Source organism: Dermochelys coriacea, chromosome 2 (genome assembly GCF_009764565.3).
Source record: "Dermochelys coriacea isolate rDerCor1 chromosome 2, rDerCor1.pri.v4, whole genome shotgun sequence".
In the NCBI taxonomy this organism is placed as follows: domain Eukaryota; kingdom Metazoa; phylum Chordata; order Testudines; family Dermochelyidae; genus Dermochelys; species Dermochelys coriacea.
In genome coordinates, this window is record NC_050069.1 from 192,299,325 (window position 1) to 192,321,997 (window position 22,673).

General features: G+C 39.3%; 1 protein-coding gene across 6 annotated transcripts in view; it reads right to left on the minus strand.

The window, feature by feature from the left end:
* NEK11 (NIMA related kinase 11) overlaps positions 1-22,673 on the minus strand; it is a 169,716-nt gene that overhangs the window by 43,740 nt on the left and 103,303 nt on the right. For all 6 annotated transcript variants that reach the window (XM_043508953.1, XM_038393222.2, XM_038393223.2 and 3 more), the window contains exons 13-14: positions 11,249-11,391; positions 3,773-3,833 (exon numbers count right to left, since the gene is read on the minus strand). In XM_043508953.1, the coding sequence (XP_043364888.1) occupies positions 3,773-3,833; positions 11,249-11,391 (204 nt within the window). The remainder of the gene's footprint in view (positions 1-3,772; positions 3,834-11,248; positions 11,392-22,673) is intronic.

A 22,673-nucleotide genomic window follows, 5' to 3' on the forward strand; every position in this document is an offset into this window, starting at 1 on the left:
TTTCTGCAACCTCTATGACTTCTTCAGCAGCCAGTGTGGCTGACCCATAAGAGCCATCCAACCAGCCAGCCCCAGGGATAGCCACACCAGCCGCTGCTGGAGCAGCTCTGCTGTGAGCCACTCGGGCAGCCCCACAGCCAGCTGCACCGGCATTGCTGGTGTGGCCCCAGGGAATCACCTGAGCAGCAGTCCCAAGGCAGTGGTGCTGCTGACCTTGGTGGCCCCCTGGCAGCTGGTGCTGCTGGCCCCCGCCCCCATGAGCAGCAGCCCCCCAACCTCTCAGAGCAGTGCACCCTCGCCCCCAGCTAAGATATATCCCTGACTAAATAGTACCCCTGTTCATTGTGCAACAAAATATGGACAGAGGAGAAAGTGCCGGAAGAATGGATCCATAATCAAGTTACCAAAGAAAGATGATCTAAACAATTGTTCAGATTGGAGGGGAGTAACATTTCTATCTGTCATAGGAAAAGTATTAGCAGCAGTCCTTGGGAACAGAATGAAAAGACAGATGAACATGAACAACAATCTGGATTTAGACAAGGAAGATCATGCACAGAGGCTATTTTCACCCTCAGATGGATTATTGAAAACACAATTTAATTCCAAGGCAGTCTTGCCATCAATTTTGTGGACTTTCAAAAGGCATTTGATAGTGTAAACAGAGAAACAATGCAGAAAATTGTGGAACAATATGGAATTCCAATAAAATTAAACAACAATATGAAGGCATTGTACACCAATTCAAAATGCTGCATTAAAATGGATTGAGTAGGCCATTCAGCATCAAGACAGGTGTAAGGCACAGACGTGCGTCTTGTCTCCTTTTTTGCTTATGCTAGTCATCGACTATACATTAAAACAATGCAACAGTGACACATATGGCCTAAAATGGAACAATTCAAGGCTATTTGATCTAGACTTTGCTGATGACATCGCTCTTATTGCTGAAGATGCCAATGGACTACAAAAATACACAAACCAAGTAAAAGTAATAATGGAGAAGAGAGGTTTGAGATACAATGCAAAGACATGTAAAATCATGTTAAAGGGGACTATAGGGACAGAAATCAAATAGAAGAGAAACTGGAGAAGGTGGACAATTTTATGTATCTGGGAAGTACCATCAGCCAACATGATACTAGTTTCGAGGAAACAAGAAGAAGAAGCTGGAAGGCAAATGCTGCATTTGAAAGACTCAAAAACATCTCCCTCACGACAAAACCGAATGTGTAAAAAGCAATTATCATCGCCATCACAACATATAGCAGTGAGACATGGCAACTTACCAGGAAAGATACACAAAAGCTGGAGGCATTTCATCACAAATGTCTGAGAAAAATATTGAGAATAACACAGAGATAGGAAGATGAATGAAGAAGTCAGAAAAATTACTGGACAAGGTATCCTCTCACAAATAATCTACAAAAGACGACATCTGTGGCTGGGAGATGTGCTGAGAACGGAAAAATGCTTACCAAATACTGCCCTTGAATGGAAGCCAGAAAACGCAAGAAGAAAAAGAGGAAGATCGCGAATAACATGGAAACAAACTGTTCTAAATGACATCAAGCTCCTTAACTTGATATGGGAAGATTTGGAGAGATGGGCAGTTGACAGGCAAGGATGGCAAGTGTGGGTAGCCCAATGTGTAGCAAAGCATGGGATGGACTAAGGTCTAAGATAAGTCATGGACCGGTCATGGGCCATGAATTTTTGTTTATTGTCCATGACTTTTACTAAAAATACCCATGACTAAATTATAGCCTTACTAATGACTTCTGTTTATGATACAAGACTTCTTTTCCTTGGATTGAAATCTTGACATTTCTGGTTTTCACAACCTAGCTAAAGAAGAAATATCTTATTTAAGTGACTCTTCTAATTAGCATGTATACTATAGAATGGAAACTATAGTAAGGTTACATTAAATGGAGTACCCTCTGCAACTTTGAGGTTTATATTTGAAGAGTTTAAGAGCAGAGCTATTTCTAGGCATAAGCAGACTAAGCAATTGCTTAGGGCTCTGACCAGCTCAATGGTCACCCCATTCACCTTTTTAGTATGTCTTGTGCGGGGGGATCCCCTCAAAATATTCCTGCTTATGGCTCCGAATAGACTAGCGCTGCCTCTGCTTAAGAGAATACATTTTTTTTAATATCCTTATTGGACATTGAGCAAATAGTGATGAAAGAAAAATCTGTTAATTATCACTTATATTTGTTTAAAATAGATCACACAAATCTAGTTATTAACACTGCTTGGAGAACAGTGTTAACCTTCAACACAGAACTTGTCAGACATATTTCAACAACTTAAATTTCATTACTCAGATCTATCAGGAGCAGAAATAAAAATGTATCCTGTGTTCTTTAGGATAGCAACAGTTCCAGTCTCAACCTAATATTCTTCCCTCATTTAAACTTTACTTTTAACTTCTAAGAAATTGAAAATTCATAACTAGGATTTGAAAAAAGACTTTGGAGCTAAAATCTTGCAAATTTAGGAATCAATTGTTATTACATATCTGCCAAGAGTGACACTGTATTTTAAGAAAATATTGTTTTCGTTCCAACCCTAGATGAATTTAAAAAAAAAGATAACTTTAATTGCCTTTTGTATCATTATAATATGTGCTCATATCTATGACATATCTATAGAATTCTAGTAAAGATTATAAAAATAAATCCTTTTTCACATGATATAATAAAGCAAATTACCACATTTTGTCTTAGTCAATTTTTGATTGACCATAGCCCCACTTATTTTAATTTTAAGCACAATTAGCATAAGACTAAATAGCTATACTGCACTTTTTATTTGAAAACTGTGAAGTTCTTTACAAGGATAAGTCTTATTATCCCCATTTTACAGAAGCAGAAAGTGAGACACACAGATAAAGTGACTTGCCCAAGGTCTCACTGCAAGTCAATGGCAGAGCTGGAAATAGAACACTAGCCTCTAGACTCCCAGATCTGTATTTTATTCACTTGACAATACTGAGATCACTGATGAGGGAGGAAGAATGGAAGAAAATATCCAATCACATGTAATGTCATGAAGCTCATAAATACTGTAATTTGAAACAACATGTTACTTTTCTTTTCTTTTCCTTGCAGTCACAAATACACAAATGCAGTATTTTTCATCTGGGCAATGTGACACAATATTTCTCCTATGTGGCCTCTCTCTCATATCTTGTGATAAACTGCTAATTAGCTTTAGCAGACTCAGAGCTGGTCCATTCTAAAAATAAATTTTAAAGCGGGGTTTTATCTCTAAAGCACCAAAATCTTTTCTCCACTCTAGGAAAATGATAGCAATAAGACACTAAAACCAGACTTTTTAATGCCTACCAACTTTCACTTTGCAACTGAGCTCCATGGTCTCTCTCCTTTTGGCCTAAGTGAAAACAATCTGCTTCTTTACATATGACAGGTTTAAAGATTTTTTTTCTTTGGAGGAGAAAGTCTTCTGATATCTAGTTTTCAAAATCTTTTTGTATGTACACCACCAGTATATGCTTCACTTTACTATCCATAATGCTTTTTGTCCATTTCACAACATGATAGCAAAACAATGTCATCTTTATATGCAGTTGCATTTGATGCTTTGTGGAGTTGACAAAAGAGACAATTTTAAAGGTCATTTTTTATAAAATCACCTTAAAGCAGTTGGATTGAAAAGGGAGTGAGCTGAGTGCAGACCGTAAAGACTGCAGAAGACTTTAGTAAATATTACTATTAGTTCTGGAGAAGAGACATCATCTCACCTAGAGAGCTGTTATTCAGGATGTTCTCCAAATACCTGACCATTGCCTCGACATCACTGTCCTGGTTGTGGAAGAATGAGAAAGAATATTAGAATTAGAACATTAGAATGTTAAACATTCTACACCAAGAATGTGATCCTGAAAATAGGTTTCAGAGTAGCAGCCGTGTTAGTCTGTATTTGCAAAAAGAAAAGGAGTACTTGTGGCACCTTAGAGATTAACAAATTTATTTGAGCATAAGCTTTCGTGAGCTACAGCTCACTTCATCGGATGCAGTGAGCTGTAGCTCACGAAAGCTTATGCTCAAATAAATTTGTTAGTCTCTAAGGTGCCACAAGTCCTCCTTTTCTTTTTATCCTGAAAACACTTACTGTCAAGGAGTTTCCTACTCTGAGCAATCCTACTGATGTCAGCACGGGAACTCCAAATTGTAAAAAATAATTTATATATATATATATATATATATATACACATACACACACACACACACACACACACACACACAATTGAACCCACTGAGCAAGGCCATTTTCTACTTTTTTTGCTCCCAAGTGTCAAGTTTCGGTGACATTAGAGACAATGATTTTCTTACATTAGTTGCCTTACAGAACTGCAAACATTTACAACAAATATGCAGGATGCTTTATAGCATTTGTGTTGCTGTTTAGTATTACTTGCAATCTCAGCAAAAACATCAGCATTTAACATTAATTAGTCCTGAAATATCTAAAGTAATATCATGCTGAGCAGGGGAAGCATTTTAATGATTCCAAAGTTTCCAAGGCCTGTGGCAGATGCCATAAGGAATTAATATCACATGTTTTACCTGTCCACATCTCATAGAAAATATTATAATTTATAGCTGCAATTACGAATTGGGGATTTTTTACTTTAAGAAAAAAAGATTATAGCTTTTTTAATTTGAAGCACTAGATAAACAGACCAGAGTTTTCTGCAATTATGGCCTTGATTCCTCCAAGAATTATTCATGCACTTTGGTGAAAATAAGCTGAAGTCCTGAATGTAAAGTACATAGCAGGGCATGTTTCAGTGAGAAGTTAACATATTCTTCTGAAGTCAAGAGAAAAACTCTAAGTGCAATTTTCAAGACAGGTTACAGTATGCTATTTAAAAGTGTGGCATTGTTGTACTATTTAAAGCTACAGGACAAACCCCTGGTCCCATTAAAGTCAATGGCAAAACTTTGATAGGACCAGGATTTCATCCACAATATTTTAAAATTGTATTTCAGTGATTCTAAAATTTAAATTTAAATCAGTGTCCTGTGTAAGGAATAAATTATAGTATTGTGTAAAACAAACTATACTAGCCACATGGAATTGCCTTCAAACTTTAAGACTGGCATGCTATTTTAAGTTTCAACATCATCTTATGAAACTGTCCATTCTAGGCTCCTGTAGTGGGGGGGGGGGGAAATGGCTGTTGTACACAAACTGCTGTACTCTAAGTATTTCAAATACTAGCAGATGGCTAATAGCCATGCTTCACTGACTACATACCAAGTTAAACTGGCAATTTTTAGCTGGTTAATGGTTGGTTGTGCTCAAGTGAGAACTTTTAGGATTAAGCATGATTTAATTTTTTATGGCCTGAAGCTGTTTAATGTGCTTATATCTGAAACAGACTATTTTTTAAAGTTAGATTTGTAGGACATTAAATGGTTCTGTGTTAGCAATCTCAGCAAAGAAGCTGAAGATTCAGTGGTGGTTGAACTATCCTTTCACCTGGGTAGTCCCTCACATGAGAGTTGAAACAGATTGACTAGATACTGTGGGGAAATCTGCAATACTACTGCCAACGTTGTATCTGTTCTGTATATAAATAAGTGTGTCAAACCAGCACCTCTCACCAGTAACAAACTTATGGCTTGCCTACATGGAATGTTAGTGTACTGCAAGCCAGAGTATGAATCTAGCTTGCCATGCACTAACTCATTGCATGGACTCTCCTACAGCACACAAAATTTCATAGCGTGCTTTCATGTGAGATAGCAGGATCCACACAACAAGTTAGTGTGCAGCAGGCTAAAGTGCTGTAGATTCACACCATGGCTGCTGCGCACTCATTTGCCATGTAGACAAAGCCTTACTTAAAAATTAAAAAAAAAAACGGGGAGATGAGAAGGGAGGGTATGGGGGGGCGGGGAGAAATAAAATTTCTGCTCTGCTGTGGGGATTCAGAGGTCTGTTTCAGATGTTTACAGACAAGCTTGCTGATTGACCCTTTGACAGTCTGCCAGCGCCCAGGGCCTACCAAGTCTAGTTTACTGCCATTTGGAAACCTACAGTATGGGGTTTTATATGCAGAACAACAAAATCAGGTTTGTTGCTATGTCTCAAAGAGACATGTTGAGTCCAGCTCTCACTGGGACACATCAGCACAGCTCTGAGGAAGTCTGTGGACCTATGCTGATTTACAGCAGCTGAAGGTCTGGCTCTAGAGTCTGAGGAGACATCTAGAGGAAACATCCAGGTTGGTAGTTGAATTCTGACAGTCGTTCCTACTGTGCCTGGCAGAAATATACTTAAGATGAAGGCAATATATTAAGTTTTGCTCCCATTCCTGGCCCAGGTAGCATGGCTTCCTTGGGGCAGAACCTCCCATGGGTAAGAAATGAGCCATTATAGAGAAAAGAGCCTTTTGCATGTAAGTTGAGGATACATTGCTTTTCAGCAGAAACTTTGTATTTTGCTAAAAGTTGGTGTTGCATTATTGATCATTTTGCTTTGCCCACCATTCCCTTCTTTATACATTTGGTGTGTCCTGAAGCTACTAAGATGAAATGATTTTCCAAATTTTCAATTATTGCTAACCCTTGGTTAAAGCATATAATTGATATACTAAAGCACCAGTACAGTATCCTAACTGTGTGTATAGTAGCCTAATGGAGTAACAAACACAAACAAAAACACTTTGCTAGCAAGAGTTAATATGGAAAGGTGTGTTTCAGTGGAGTCCAGATCGCACACCCCACCCCTCAATAAAAAAAAAAAGATGCTCTCAACATAAAACCTACATAATCAGAACTCCCCCACCCCCAAAATGTTCAGGCCTGGAAATGAACGGGTTATAGGTATCCAGACAGTTCCCCACTAGTATATACTTCTTCATTGATCAGGATGGCTGCAGGCATATGGTGAGAGGAGAGAGGGCAGGAAGGTCAGGGAGGAGAAAAGTGACAGTTTTAAACTACCCAAACCCCAAATCACTAGGATGCCTTTTCAACCGCAGTTTAAGGAGCTGCTTTGAAATCATTTTCTGCTGTCAAAGTTAAAAAGGGAAGTGTTTAATATTCTTAATGGGCTTAGATTCACTCATCTGGAATCAGGGAGGTATCAATGACTAGTGAGCTCTTTTTAAAAAAAGGAAATGAGGTTCTAAAAAAAAAAAATTAACACACAAGGAATATATTCAAAATTGCAGGGGGAAGTGTTTATAACTGTCTCCTTGTTTTCTCTGTCTACTAGGAACTAGTGGAAGGATACAGTGCCTGACTTCTCCTTCCTCACTGTCCCCACAAATTGAGTTTTTACATAATTATTTTGTATTTCCAGTAGCACCAACAGTGAAAAGAAGTCCCCAAGGAATGGACACTCTAAAGACAGACAGATTGATAGCTGGGTAAGGGGCTAGGCATGACCTATATGAGATTATGTTAACTATTCCCAAATGGATCCTCTAGCATGTCATTATCAGGTAGCACGTTTTCTGTAGACCTCACAACAGATCTTCAAGAGAGACTTAGGGTAAGTCAACACAAGGATTAAAAAAAAAAAACCACACTTGGCCTGGGTCACTTGACTCAAGCTCACATGGCTCAGGGTCCGGGGCTGAAAAATTGCTGTGTAGACATTTGGCCTCAGGCTGGAGTCCAAGCTCTAGGACACAGTGAGGGTGGAGGGCCCCAGAGCTTGGGCAGCAGTCTGAGCCTGAATGGCTACACAGTAATTTTTAGCCCTGGACCCTGAACCCTGCAATATGTGGCAGTACCATTGGTCTTTTATCCCTGTATAGACGTACCCTTTGGAGCTATGTCTTCCTTGCAAAAATGGTGTGTTTTTAAAATCCTGGTGAATCAAAGGCACTGTAGTTTTTACCTCCATGTAGGTAGTCAAGGTCAATCTTAATTAGCAGAGTGTGGGGGAGAGGTATATGGTTGATTTCAGTTAGCTACACTGAAGTAAAACTACCTGTGTCTTGTCTCTACTCAGATTTTACATCAAGATAGTTACCTCAATGTAAAAAATACACCTATTTTGCTGAGAAGGCAAAGCCCTAAATAAGGAGCAGTAAGGGGCTTTGCAAATAAACATGGAAGGGCTCTTCCATGCATAGAAGCTATCCTGGACGAATGCATAGACAAGTTAAATGTAAAAGTAAAGAATCGTATTCTAACAGCAACAGTCTAGGCCAAGACATGCATTAGGAACCTAATGGGGCACTTCTTGGGTTGACAACAGCAGTCTGCCAACACCCATAGTCTACCACGTCTGGTTTATTGGCATATTAAAACATACTGCATGGGTTTTTATATGCAGAACAACAAAGTCAAGTTTATTACTGTATCTCAGATATCTTGAGTCCAATTCTCACTGGTATAATTCAGCACAGCTCTGATGAAGCTCACACAGGTATAGCAATTTACAGCAGCTGCTGACCTGGCTCTGGAGTCTAAGCAGACATTCAAAATAGGCATTCAAAATAGGAAGCTAATGTATAGAATTAACTAGACTTTTGCCTTACCAAATCATCGAAGACAAGTCCTATATTAGCATTAGCACCAAAAGCAAGCATAAGAAGCAAGATAATCAACTGAAATGGAGTGTGTCTATTATCGCTTCAGCTAAATTAAAGCCAACATGGAACTTTTATTGAACAGCAACTTTTTTTGCTGATGATTTTTAAAGAAAGTTTTCAGATTCCCCTGCTATTTGTCCTTGTTAGCTCTCATGCAATTAGAAAATCAGTGTTCCTTGAACAAATACATGTATAAGATCATCAGGGAGCCAGAAGCCTGGAAAAGTAATTGTCAAATTCATTAAAGGTTAAATCTTCCCTCTCCCCTGCACAAAACCTGAGTAAACTGGCTTTGGGCAGGAGAATTAAGCAGAGGTTTGGGACACTGAACCCATCCCAAATGGCAGCCAAGATGCAGAGCTCCTCTGCATATCCTACTCCCTTAGGTGAAATGGAGTTGTGCCCCATGCATGTAATCAAGGATTCATTGAACATACCACCACTACTACTACTATGAAGGTAAACTTCTTACAGAATGAAGGCTCTGCAGGAGTTCACAGGTAACACAGTACAACACATTTAAAAACACACCCCCAAACCACTTCACTGGTGGTTGTATTTTTTCAGGTTATTTTGAGGAAGGAAGGGTATGAATGATATATCAAAAGGGCTTCACTCCACATTAAGGGTCCAATCGTACTCCCACGGAAGTCAATTGGAGTTTTGCCATTAAAATCAACGGGAGCAGAAGCAGTCCCTGAAATTTACCAATAAGGCAGATTCTACCAAAAAGATTTTAGTTTTACTTATATTGGGTTGTGACCCAAAGTCCAAAGTGAAGTCAATAGAAACACTCTCATTAACCTCAGTGGGCTTTGGATCAGGCCCAGTTCCCAATTCTTCACTTGTAAAATGGAAAATTTAAAATTCAGTGTTTTCCCCCCTGAAAAGTGAAAGATTGATTGTATTAACAATATTCTGAAACAGGATCAGCCTCTGTCACAACAAGGATGCTGATATAGGGGGGAAACCAAAGAAAAAGAGTTTCTTCTTTGACAAAGGCAGTGCTAAAAAAGTGGATATTACAGGGTGTGCTCTCTTCTCATTATGCACACACATCTTTCCATAATGTTAACAGAATCTGTGCGTGTGCACTGTAGGGGAAAACAAATAGGCGTATGTAGATGAGGGATCAGATTCTGACAAGGGGTGTCAATTAAACATTTCTCTGAAGCCCCAATACTAGCTCGTCATTGACTTGTGAATCACCAAAGAATGATTAAATGTCACTCTGTCTAAATCTGACTGCCAATACCTAATTTATTCTGCATTATTAAGAACTCTATTTATATCTGCTGTCTTTTGTTAATTCTAAGGAGCAGTCTTCATGTTCAAAACCACTATTGACTGATACTTTATGATAGAACTCTCTGACATCGTGAATGAAAGTAAAATGAAAATTTAAAGCGTAGCGCTAAGAAGAAAAATACAATAAGGGCTATGAAAGTGAGCAATAGTGTATTTTTGGGAGTACATTATGAAGGATTTTTCAAGCAGTGAGTGGCTTATGCACCACTGTTAGATTCAGTCTACGTAGCCCCTGCAGACTACAGATCCTGAACAATCACATCAAAAGCATTCCCTGACATATTCCACTGATTTTTGATTGACTAATTATTACTTTGTAAGATCACTGCCCGGCAGCTTTAACAGGATACACATACTGCTTCTGAATGTTCATACATCTGTAGTAAAAACAATGTGGGAAGGAGCTTCATCTTTTTGAAGGGACATATCTATCTGATCAAGTGCTGTTTTCATAGTCTTTCACAGTCTATTTTGATTTCCAGTAAGTTTTTTTAAGACAATTTCTTGTTTAAAACTTTCTCTGCAGGAAAACACAATTGAAACCCATCACTTTCTTGTGTTTAATTTAAATGGTAGCTTGGTTTCTGTTTAATACTTGGACATTTCCAGATCAGAAGTAAAACTGTTTTTTTGTACATATTAAACCCAAGTTTAACTGATGGCATAGATTCCTGATTCCCTAACACAGTGTGAAAAAGGCAGTTATATTTCCTTACTACATTTCCCTACTAAATAGCAAGCAACCTTATTTGTGTCTTAAGAAGAAAAATTACAGTTTGGGGCAATCATTTAGTTAGAAGTTATTTATAATTTGTTTAGCCGTAGCAGTATGTTTGGTTCCATAAAAATGTAAAAAGTCACAGTCCCATCAAGAGCTTGCAACTGAAATTAAAAACAGATACTATAATTCAAATGCATACAACACATAGGTTGAAGGTCTAGTGTAAAATTTTCAAAAGCTCCTAAGAGACTCAGGAAGCTAAAACTCACTTTCAGAAGTGACTTAGGAATTTAGGAGTCTACAGCCCATTCACTTTCAATGAGACTTGGGCTCCTAAGTGCCCATGACATTTTTGAAAATTTTATTCTCAGACACCTAAGTCCTGAAGACACCTTTGGAAATTTTACCCCTATTGTTGAAGTGATGCAGCAGTCTCTCACTCACTCTCTCACTCACCCCCCCCCCCAATGATTTCAAGAGGCACCAAACACCCATAGTTCTCAAAGTCAGTGGGAATTAAAGCTGCTTAACCTCTCAGGATTAGACACTTTGGTATTTTACTATTTGCTATTTTAACTGGAAAAATTAGCACCTGCAAATATGCTATTTACACAAAGAAGCATGTATACCTGTTGATTTGTTTTAGAGACAGTTTGTGATACTTCCATATTCTCCTCCTTCTCACTCTGCTCCTCCTCTTCACTTGTTTCTGAACAAGAATCAAACACATCATTATAATATTCTTCTGCGATTCGTGGATCTTCAGGGATCTCTGAAATGGAGTAAGAGTTTGTAGTTAGATAAATTCTTTTAAATCTGCATTCCAGGATCTTGTTTTAAGTCCTGTTGTGAATCAATGCAAATTAACCAACAATAAATGCTAGTCCAGACACTCCACAAATGTTTGTGTCTTGAAATATGTTTGCTATGTGTAGATGAGCATTTACAGCCCTATAAAGTCCACACGATGTGACAAAGCGCTCTAGAGGGGTGTGATCTGTAAAGCACTCTAACTGCCCTGCGGAGACCCTGTTGGCATGCTCTAAAAGGTACCTAGGTTAATGCAAACTAGGTACCTTTTACAGCATGCTGGCAGGGTTTACATGGGGCAGTTAGAGTGCTTTACAGATCACAACCCTTTAGAGCACTTTGCCGTGCTGTGTTGACAAGCCCTAGTGAACTTGTATTATTAGTAATTGGAAATGATCTGGAGTTAAAACAACAGGTCCACAAATGGTAATCCAGACAAATCTGAAAGGGATGCAGAAGCAGGAATAGGATTTGGGTATGGCATGATGTCAGCCCTTTGATAATTTTGAGGTCTCAGCAATTCAGTGTTAAAAATCCACCTAGGTAAGGTGAAAATGGGTCACCCAAGGGATGGGAAAGCAGAACAGTTTTCTGTTACAAGAGCAGATACATAATTAATAGTACCAGGACTGATTTATGAGCTTTCTTTTTAAAAAAAAATAAGCAAAATTCCTTAAAAACTCTCCACACAGTCCAAGAACTAACTAATTCAAGTGAATTCATGTGTGCGCACACATGCATGTAATATAAATGAACTTAATACAATTATGAACCCCTTATTGAAAGGGGGAGGAGTCTGTGCTCACCCCACCCAGACAACATAATATATCTACAATTTTTTTTCCTTTTTATCATAAAAAAATGATTATATTCCACATTTTAGATAGTTTTTTTTAAGTGCAGTGCGGGGCTCACTATTTGTTTAGAAAGACAATTTGAAGCAGGTCAATGCAATAATTGAATAATTATTTTGTTGGAAAAGTTATTTATTCTTGGAGGTCCACAGACTGAAAAATTAAATACCACTTCAACATTCTTCTTTAGAAAGTGGGGAGAATTAAAAAAAAAAAAAACCCTCAAACTGTGGCAATGAAGCATGCTGCTGTTGTGCTGCCTGCATAAATCTGTGTGTATATCAATCTCCCCTCTGTATTTTCCACCAAATGCATCCGATGAAGTGAGCTGTAGCTCACGAAAGCTTATGCTCAAATAAATTTGCTAGTCTCTAAGGAGCCACAAGTACTCCTTTTCTTTTTGCGAATACAGACTAACACGGCTGCTACTCTGAAACCTGCATAAATGTTGTAAGACTGAAAAACCCAAGTGGAGCTGTGTCAGCATTTGGTTGCAAATCAAATATATAAAACAAGAAAACATATACTAGGGATGGAACATAGTATTAGAGATATTTTAGCTGGGAAGCTTCCTTCAGCTTGTGCAGTAGACAAAATGTAGTTTTAACCTTGATGCTCCTTTTTATGACCTTTAGGCAGCCTGTTTCAAATCAAAATGACAACTCTTCAGTGGCCTCTCTCTTATTTTCAGATACTTACTTAAACCATCCAAATGGAACAGTTTAAAAAACACATTTAACATTTTTAATGAATTGTGGTTAAAGTTTATTTTATGTCAGTGTAGTACCACTTAGAGTAACCCTGTTTACATTCCATCGAAAAGTTACTTCTTTAGAAGAGATTAGACTTTGACCAAGAAATATAGACTTGCGGGTGGAAATCAGCATAGCCACAATGAAGTTAATAGGGTTAAAGTAATTTACAGTTAAGCATCTTGGCCCTTTCTAGCTTCAAATATCAATTTATTGTTCTGACATTGAGTGACAGTAGGATACCAAAAATTTTCCTTTAAAATACTGTATGCAGAAAAATAGCCCTTCTCAGGAGCAGCTGTGAAATACTATGATAATAATTCAGTGCGGGCAGCCTAATGTTAGAGGAAAGGACTAGATATTAGCCTTCTTGGATTATATTTCTCGGCTATAGTATTAATTACTGTTTGGCACTGGCTAGAAGCCAGGCATACTAGTGCTCTAATTCTAGATCTGCCACTGACTTGTGTTTCCCTAGGACAAATCACTTCACGTCCCTGTGTCTCAACTTCCTCATCTGGAAAACGTGGCTACTACTATCTATCTATGTTGTTCCCATGAAGGCTCTACTTCAGCAAAGCACCTGCTTCAAGTGAAACATGTTTAAATGTTTTGCTGAATAAGGATGATTTGATTGAGACCTTAAAAAAAAATTAAAAAAAAAAAATCAATATTTACCAAGTATCACCCAGGCTATCTTGAGATGCTACAGAATTTTCCTACATTTACAATAACTGTGGGATCTCAGATGCTGTGATAGAGAAAATTGAGTTTTAAGAGCAACCATAGTGCCTCATGGAGACACTGAGAGACTTAATGTTTGTAAATGTTTGAGCTCAAGTGAAAGTGATTCTGAATAATTAACAACAATACCTTACATTTCTCTTTATTACTACTGAAGTACTAAAGGTGGACCAAAAAAGAAAAAAAAATCAACTCAAAAACATTTAGGGTTGTGCAATGAATGTTATAATTTTATCAAATTAAACTATAAATCAGGCCCTATCAAATTTACTGTCCATTTTGGTCAAATTCACAGTCATAGGATTTTAAAAATAGTAAATTTCATGATTTCAGCTATTTAAATGTTAAATTTCACAGTGTTGTAATTGTAGGGGCTCTGACTCAAAAAGGAGTCTGCGGGGTCACAAGGTTATTGTAGGAGGGTTGCGGTGCTGCTACCCTTACTTCTGCACTGCTGCTGGCAATGGTGAGCGGTGGCTGCTGGCCAGGAGCCCAGTTCTGAAGGCAGAGCTGCTGCCAGCAGCAGCACAAAAGTAAGGATGGCATGGTATGGTATTGCCACCCTTACTTCTGCGCTGCTGCCTGCAGAACTGGGCCCTCAGTCAGCAGCCGCCACTCTCCTGCTGCCCAGCTCTGAAGGCAGTAGTGCAGAAGTAACAGTGGCATGGTATGGTATTGCCACCCTAACTTCTGTGCTGCTACTGGCAGGGCGCTGCCTTCCGAACTGGGTGCCCAGCCAACAGCCACTGCTTTCTGGCCAAACCATTCTGAAGGCAGCGCAGAAGTAAGGGTGGCAATGCTGCAACCCACCTAAAATAACCTTGTGACCCCCCCTGCAACTCCCTTTTGGTCAGGACCCCCAGTTTGAGAAACCCTGGTCTCCCCCTATGAAATCTATATAGTATAAAGTAAAAGCATACAAGAGACCAGATTTCATAGGCAGAAACCAGATTTCACAGTCCATGACGTGTTTTTCATAGTCGTGAATTTGGTAGGGCCCTAACTATAAATTAATTCATTTTGCAAAAAGATAAACTTTGCAGAAAACAGAAATGTAAAACTTGTATGATTGTTTGCCAAATTGGTAAGAGCCTTCTCTAGGTAGTATGATCCCCTTGTGACAAAAGCAGTTTCCTTCAGTGAGGTAAAACACACTCCTTGATTAATAGATTTAATTTTCTCTTACCCTGAAGTCAGGCTTATAACTAATGTATTAATATTGCACTCAGAAGCTCCCATGCATTTAGGAGCCAATGGGTGAGTTCATTTATATATTAAAAAAAAAAATCTATGGTGGCTGTGCCCTACCATAGACTGTAACTAGTAGATGCACATCTGTAATGGACAGTAAAAAAGAATTTAATCTTGTTGTCAGCAGGTTTTTTAGGGAGCCTCTATTAACATAAAGAAGTAGTTAGAGCCTGGGACAGGATGTCAGAAGACCTGCTAGGAATTCTTCTTCTCCAAGACACTTTCTCACTGTGATCATCTTAGGCTAGTCACTTTGGCTTAGTTTCTCAAGGGTATTTTGGGACCTAACTCTCATTGAAAACAATGGGAGTTAGGCAGCTAAATACCATTGATGAGCTGGGCCTTAACCTCTCTGTGCCTCAGCTTACCAATCTTTACAAAATACAGTGAGATCCTTATCTGCATGCTGCTATAGATTATCAAAAACCTCACCATGATCAAAGGAAAACAACTCTCCCAGCACCCCAGATCATTTGAAAATATTACATAAATTTACCCATTTATTACAAAACATGGCACTTTTTCCATGTCTATGAATGAAAACTTCTTGGGGAAACTGAACAACATTTAGGATACAATTCTCAAAACCTGGCCTCCATTTATGTGCATGCGACTTTGTGCATACAAGTTTTGCACATTAGTGTGAGCACACATTTTGTGTATTATCACTTGTGCACACACATGGTTGAACTTATGCACGTAAACACATTTGTGTTCTTTGCATCCATAAATGGGTCCTGGGACACGTAAATTCTACATGACTGAATAAGTGATAATGCACACTAACAAAGGATAGGGTGAGGTACCTTTGATAACATGGCCATTAAAAAGTATCGCATCGTATACCCCTCATTGCCTCGTAATGCCTCTGAAACACAGGAACAGGCTAGAATCTTCCTCAAATTTCATGCTCTGATCTTAAATTGGAAATGAACCTTGCAGCACTGGTGGCGAGATTCTCACCCCACTGCGGTCTCTCTATGCCACCATGTCATTGTTGCTATATGGGGCCATAAACAGCCCCCAAGGAACCAGAGAAGCATTTCCCTGGCGCAGGTACTACATAGGGTCACCGTAGATAGCCCTATGCTGCCCCTCCATTGCAAGTCCTGCTGCAGCAGGCATATTGAAGGTAGAGCCAGGGACAAGAGGAGTGTCTCTATAGTGCATACCACTATGGTGATTCTAGATTGCTCCAGGCTACAGAGCAGTCCACAAGCAGCAGCAGGAGGCTGCCATATATTACAACATTTCACTAAGCACCTTTTGGCCCTTAGAGCAGCTCAGAATCAGGCAAAAAGTGACTTTTGCCTTCCACTTCTTCTGCACAGCATAGCCTGAAATCCCAACTTAATTGCCCAACTTGGAAAATGCGACAAATCAGAGGAGGGAGTCACCTACCACTGGCTTTTAAGGCATTAATTAACGAAACAAGGAAAATTGTAAAGGTGCAGCAATTCATCCAGTGTAAGGACAGGCTGAGGAAACATTAGGGCTGAGATGAAAGCAGAATATCATGCCTCTAGTAGAGAGTATTGTGCTTGTATGGAGACCGCTCTGAGCACTGACAAGGCATTTTCTACCATCATTAACCTTGAAATTATGGCCAGTGAGTCTACCCCAGGAGGCTTTCCTGTCAGTATTTCATATCAGTTTTTATATCCCTTTCAGATCGGAAGCTGAAAGCTTCTCATGCAATTTAAATTTGTGGCATGATGTACTCCTGATCCTTTGCCTAAGAAAAGAAAATCAATGTCTTAATTATTTATAAACAAGGAAACAAAACAGTGTAGAGACTGACCCAAAATATGGTATGTTATCCTCAGTCATCACAAGCATGAAAAATATATAAGATATTCAGCACATGAAGGCACTTTTCAAAGGATCACGTTGAGAGTATAACCACCTGTAAAAATGGGGTTTGTAATTTTTCCCCCATGGAAAGTTAAGTTTATATGAACATGCAATATCAGGTGTATCACAGTTTTATTCTGGGGTTATTTCCATGCTGTGCCCAACCCCCAGATGGAGTAAAGGCTTGTGAATGGTACTAGGGTAAATCCCAGTTATCCAAAATTTGTTTGGTCACCAGTTTTTAAAATTGGTATAACACAGATTTTTTTAATCCAACATTTGGATTTTGAGATTATGGATGTCTCCAGGAAGCTTTATAAAAATCAGGGTTTGTGTGTTGTTCCATAAACCAAGTATCTACAATTATCCATATATATTTTATGCACACAATTATCTGTTTGAGCACATGAATGCATATTTTCCCCCAAGCACCTGCAGTATATATTTTTTTTTATTTACTCTTACTTCTACATGCAAAATACCTGTGGCAGTGAGACTCAGAGCCCACGTCTACAGACTCAGTCTTGTGCTAGAAATAGCAGCATAGATATTCCTGTTTGGGCTCTAAAACCCAGTGCGGTGGGTGGGTCTCAAAGCCTGAGCAGGTACATCTACACTGCTATTTTTAGCACTGTAGTGCGAGCCCGAGTCTGTAGACACAGGGTTTTTTTTTTTTTTTTTGCAGTTTAGACATAGCCCCTCTCAGTGGCCCCTAGGGGTATGTACACAAAGTTCCCATTGACTTCAAGAGAGAGATATACCTTATGAGGCTGTGCAACAGCATCCCACAGGGAAGAGGTGGAAGCCCCATTGCTTGGAACTTTTAATGCTAGACTGGAAAAAACACTCAAAAACACTAGCAAATATACAGTAGGGACAAAGAAAGGTGTATTGGCAAGGAAATGAACTAGATGATCCAATGGGTCTTTTCTATCCCTCATATCTATGACAAAACAAAAACAATAGCAAATCACAGACAGAATTTTATAGTAACACAAGAACCAGGAATACAAAAAAATTTACAAAAAAAATAAAAAAGGTGTTTTGTACTTTGGTATACAGAATTAACAGCAGGAAAGAGCTTTTGTTTATTTACAGTGGGCTTTGTTTAGAGCTGATTTACCTCCTGTGCAGTGCCTCTTAAGTCAGAATGGAATTTAGAACCACAGTTTGGTGTCCTAGCAAGAATGTCTCTGCAGATGAAAACCTATCCGAAATAACTGAGCTCACATAACATTTTGCTCTAAAATGAGTCAGAGCTTTTTGGAGTTTTCTTATGACTCACAGTTACAGCTGTTAGAAATATTTTGTTCAAAATATTTTTTTTGGTGAAAAATAGCTTTATCAATATGGAAACTCTCCGTGAGAAGTGTCCATGTTCGACATGACTTTTTTCAATAAAAAAAAAAGGACAATTTCAGCTGAAGCAGTTTTTTTTGTTTTTGTTTGGGGCAACAAAAGACAAACAAAAATTGATTTTCTGATAAAAACCCAAAACCTTCTACAGAAAAATTGCAACAAAAATGGAAATGATCGTTTTCATCACCATTTTTGGGGGGAACCAAATAATTTCCTGACCGGCTCAATTCAGAGTGGGCATTGAAAAGCCAGAAATAGTGAGGCAGCAGTGGAATGGATCAGTGTGTGGCTGACGTTCAAGATCAGCTCGAAGGTCATATAGCCTCATAATCTCCCATATGAGTTCTAAATATTCAGAAATGCTTGTGAGGATGGTGGCGGGAGGAGAAACAACAGTATAAGGATGAAGATAACAGAGGAGACTCAGTAACAGTCTTTGGAAACCCTTTCCTTTATGCATGAGGAGATCCAATTATTTCAAAGGTTGCCCTATAACATGCATAGTGTCCAGCAGAAACACAGCAAGAGCTGTACATCTCATTAAAAAACTAACCACAAAACTATATTAAAAGCTATGTTTAGTCCTGGGGTTATTTTCAACTTTTTGATCAGTCAGAGAAAACTTTTAAATAATACCTTTGTATGACTATTGTAAATAGCAGAGACTACCTGCTACTATCAGTCTCCGTTTGATGACAGTGAGCGTGAAGGAGGAAGTCTTTATGTATCAAATAACTAGCTGCTATTTTGGGAAGGCAGTTACCTCCTCCCCAGATTCCATTCAAATGTGCCATTTTCAAGCAGTAAATAAGGCATATTTCTAGGATCTATTGCAGGGGTTCCCAAACTTGGTTCATGGCTTGCTCATGATAAGCCCCTGGTGGGCCACGAGAGGCTTTGTTTACCTGAGCGTCTGCAGGTACGGCCGCTCACAGCTCCCAGTGGCTGCGTTCCCGGCCAATGGGAGCTGTGGGAAGTGGTGGCCCTGTCTGTGCCACTTCCCGCAGCTCCCATTGGCCAGGAATGGCAAACCGCGGCCACTGGGAGCTGCAAGCGGCTGTACCTGCAGACACCGCTCAGGTGAACAAAGTGTCTCACGGCCTACCAGGGGCTTACCCTGAACAAGACATGAACCAAGTTTGGAAACCCCTGGTCTACTGGAACAGTAGCAGTTGCATAGAATGGGTCAGATTCACACATGATGTAAGCAGCTATATCACCCATGAAAGTCTGGATGTAAATATTAACATGTAATGTAAACTTAGTTTAGGTGTAAACAGGGATGTAAATTACATGCTGGATGTTTGCTGATCAGAAAATAAGTGATTGAAGAATATCTCAGGGATTAACAGAAAAGATCCAATTTAAGAACATAAGACTGCCATATTGGGTCAGACCAATAGTCCATCTAACCCAGTATCCTGTCTTCCAACAGTGGCCAATCCAGATGCTTCAGAAGGAATGAACAGAACAGTGCAATTTCAGTGATCCATCCTGTCATCCACTCCCAGAGCACAGGGTTTCATCCCGTATCATCTTGGCTCATAACCACTGATGGACCTATCCTCCATTAACTTATCCAATTCTTTTTTTGAACCCAGTTATATTTTTGGCCTTCACTACATCCTTTGGCAATGAGTTCCACGGAGGATTGTGCATTGAACTTCCTTTTGTTTGTTTTCAATCTGCTGCTTATTAATTTCATTGGGTGACCCCTAATTTTTGTTATGAGACGGCGTAAACAACACTTATTCACTTTCTCCATACCATTCATGATCTCTATCACATCCCCTCCCCTTTCTCCACACCATGTGACCTCCATCATACCCTCCCCCTTAGTCGTCTCTTTTCCAAGATGAAAAGTTCCAGGATTTTTAAATCTTCTTCTCATAGGGAAGCTGTTCCATATCCCCAATTTTTTTGTTGCCTTTCACTGAACTTTTTCCAGTTCTAATATATCTTTTTTTATAGAAACTGGAACTGTATGCATTAGTCAAGGTGTGGGCATACCATGGCTATATAGTAACATAATGATATTTTCTTATTATCTATCCCTTTACTAACGGTTCCTAACATTCTGTTAGCTTTTTTCACTGCCACTGCACATTTAGCAGATGTTTTCAGAGAACTATCCACAATGACTCCAACATCTCTTTCTTTAGTAGTAACAGCTAATATAGACCCTATTATTTCAGATGTATAGTTGGCATTATGTTTTCCGACATGCATTATTTTGCATTTATCCACACTGAATTTCATCTGCCATTTTGTTGCCCAGTCACCCAGTGTAACGGGGTCCCGGAAGGGCCCTCCTGGCTCCTGCTGGGGTGAGAAAGTCACACAGAGACCTTTTGTTGCAGTACTCACCTGGTGCTTTTATTTATATGCTGTGCTTCCACCACCTTTCCACCATACAGGTAGTCCCTTTCTTACAGTTCACCGGTAGGAGAGAGAGAGAGGCCCAGTGCGTGCGTGCGTGCGTGCGTGCGTGCTCGCTCGCTCTCCTGCAGCTTCCCTCTTTCCGACTCCTCCTCCTGGCTTCCTTCCTCTGGGGCTTTTATCCAGCCCCAGCCTGATGAGGCAGCAGCTGTTCTAGCTTCCCTAATCAGGGCCAGGTGATCTACCCAGCTCCTGAATTGGAGCTGGAATGACAGAGGGCTGGCTAAGCAGCTTTCTGCTCACCACCCTGTCACACCCAGTTTTCTGAGACCCTTTTGTAACTCTTCCCAGTCTGTTTTGGACTTAACTATCTTGAGTAGTTTTGTACTGTCTGCAAATTTTGCCACCTCACTGTTTATACCTTTTTCCAGATCATTTATGAATATGTTGAACAGCACTAGCCCCAGTGTCCCCTGAGGGACACCACTATTTACCTCTCTCCATTCTAAAAACTAACCATTTATTCCTGCCCTTTGTTTCCTATCTTTTAACTTTAAATTAGCCAGGTCAACTTCAGAGATGAAAAACAGTGTAAAAATTACATACCTAGGAGACTCAATGGGAGGGCACAGAAAAATAAACTAAGCTGAAATAGTCACTTTTCTTGTTGTTACCTCCTCAAATCCCACATGCTTGGGTATTTATACTGTACCTATTTTTCACTTGCACTAAAACCCAAACTGGTGGAAGTTGCCACTTACACTTGTTTTCTGAGCAGTTTTAACTTATTTAGTCACTGAGTCTGACTGTTTACTTCACCACCAGATTTGGCACAGCTACTCTGAAGTACAGTTTTAATCTGCAAACTGAATGTGTAAATCCTGCACTGGGGAGTTCTGTATTTAGTGTCTATCAATAGCTTCCTAATCACATGTGCTCTGTTTATAAGTCAATGGCTGACATGGTTTTTTTGTTTGGTTGGTTGGGTGGGTTTCGGCTCATCTCTGTAAAATGCAATGAAAAGTTATACTGCTATGTAAAGTATTTAACAATACATGCTTCTGTGAGGAACAAGTAGGCTCAGAAAGTATGGGGCACTAGACTGCCACGCAAATGCCCCGGCCCTCAGTAATGCCCCAAGATCTGTATAATTTTCCATTGCCTATCTACCAGATAAAGGGCCACACCCAAACTCCACATGCATCCTCCTGACTATAAGAATTACACTTATTCCATTGCGACAGAGAGACTTACACCACTCTTGAACTTGGTTAAGAAAGAGAAGAGCTAGGCCCCATGCGCAGAATTACAGAATGGATTGTATTTCTGCCCCTCCTTAAATGCTGTTATAGCCTCATTATTATAAAATTGGCAGCCAGTCCTGATGAAGCTATGTGAACACTGTAAAATTTTGTAAATATTTGCTACAAAATTTGTACATTTGTGAAAAACATTATAAATTAATCTGAGCATGTGTCCGCTCTTTAACTGCTTATTAATTTCATTTCTTGTTCAGTTACTGTTTACTAACTCTATGTATTCAGATTTCAGAGTAGCAGCCGTGTTAGTCTGTATTCGCAAAAAGAAAAGGAGTACTTGTGGCACCTTAGAGACTAACAAATTTATTAGAGCATAAGCTTTCGTGAGCTACAGCTCACTTCATCGGATGCATTTGGTGGAAAAAACAGAGGAGAGATTTATATACACACACACAGAGAACATGAAACAATGGGTTTATCATACACACTGTAAGGAGAGTGATCACTTAAGATAAGCCATCACCAACAGCAGGGGGGGGAAAGGAGGAAAACCTTTCATGGTGACAAGCAGGTAGGCTAATTCCAGCAGTTAACAAGAATATCAGAGGAACAGTGGGGGGTGGGGTGGGAGGGAGAAATACCATGGGGAAATAGTTTTACTTTGTGTAATGACTCATCCATTCCCAGTCTCTATTCAAGCCTAAGTTAATTGTATCCAGTTTGCAAATTAATTCCAATTCAGCAGTCTCTCGTTGGAGTCTGTTTTTGAAGCTTTTTTGTTGAAGTATAGCC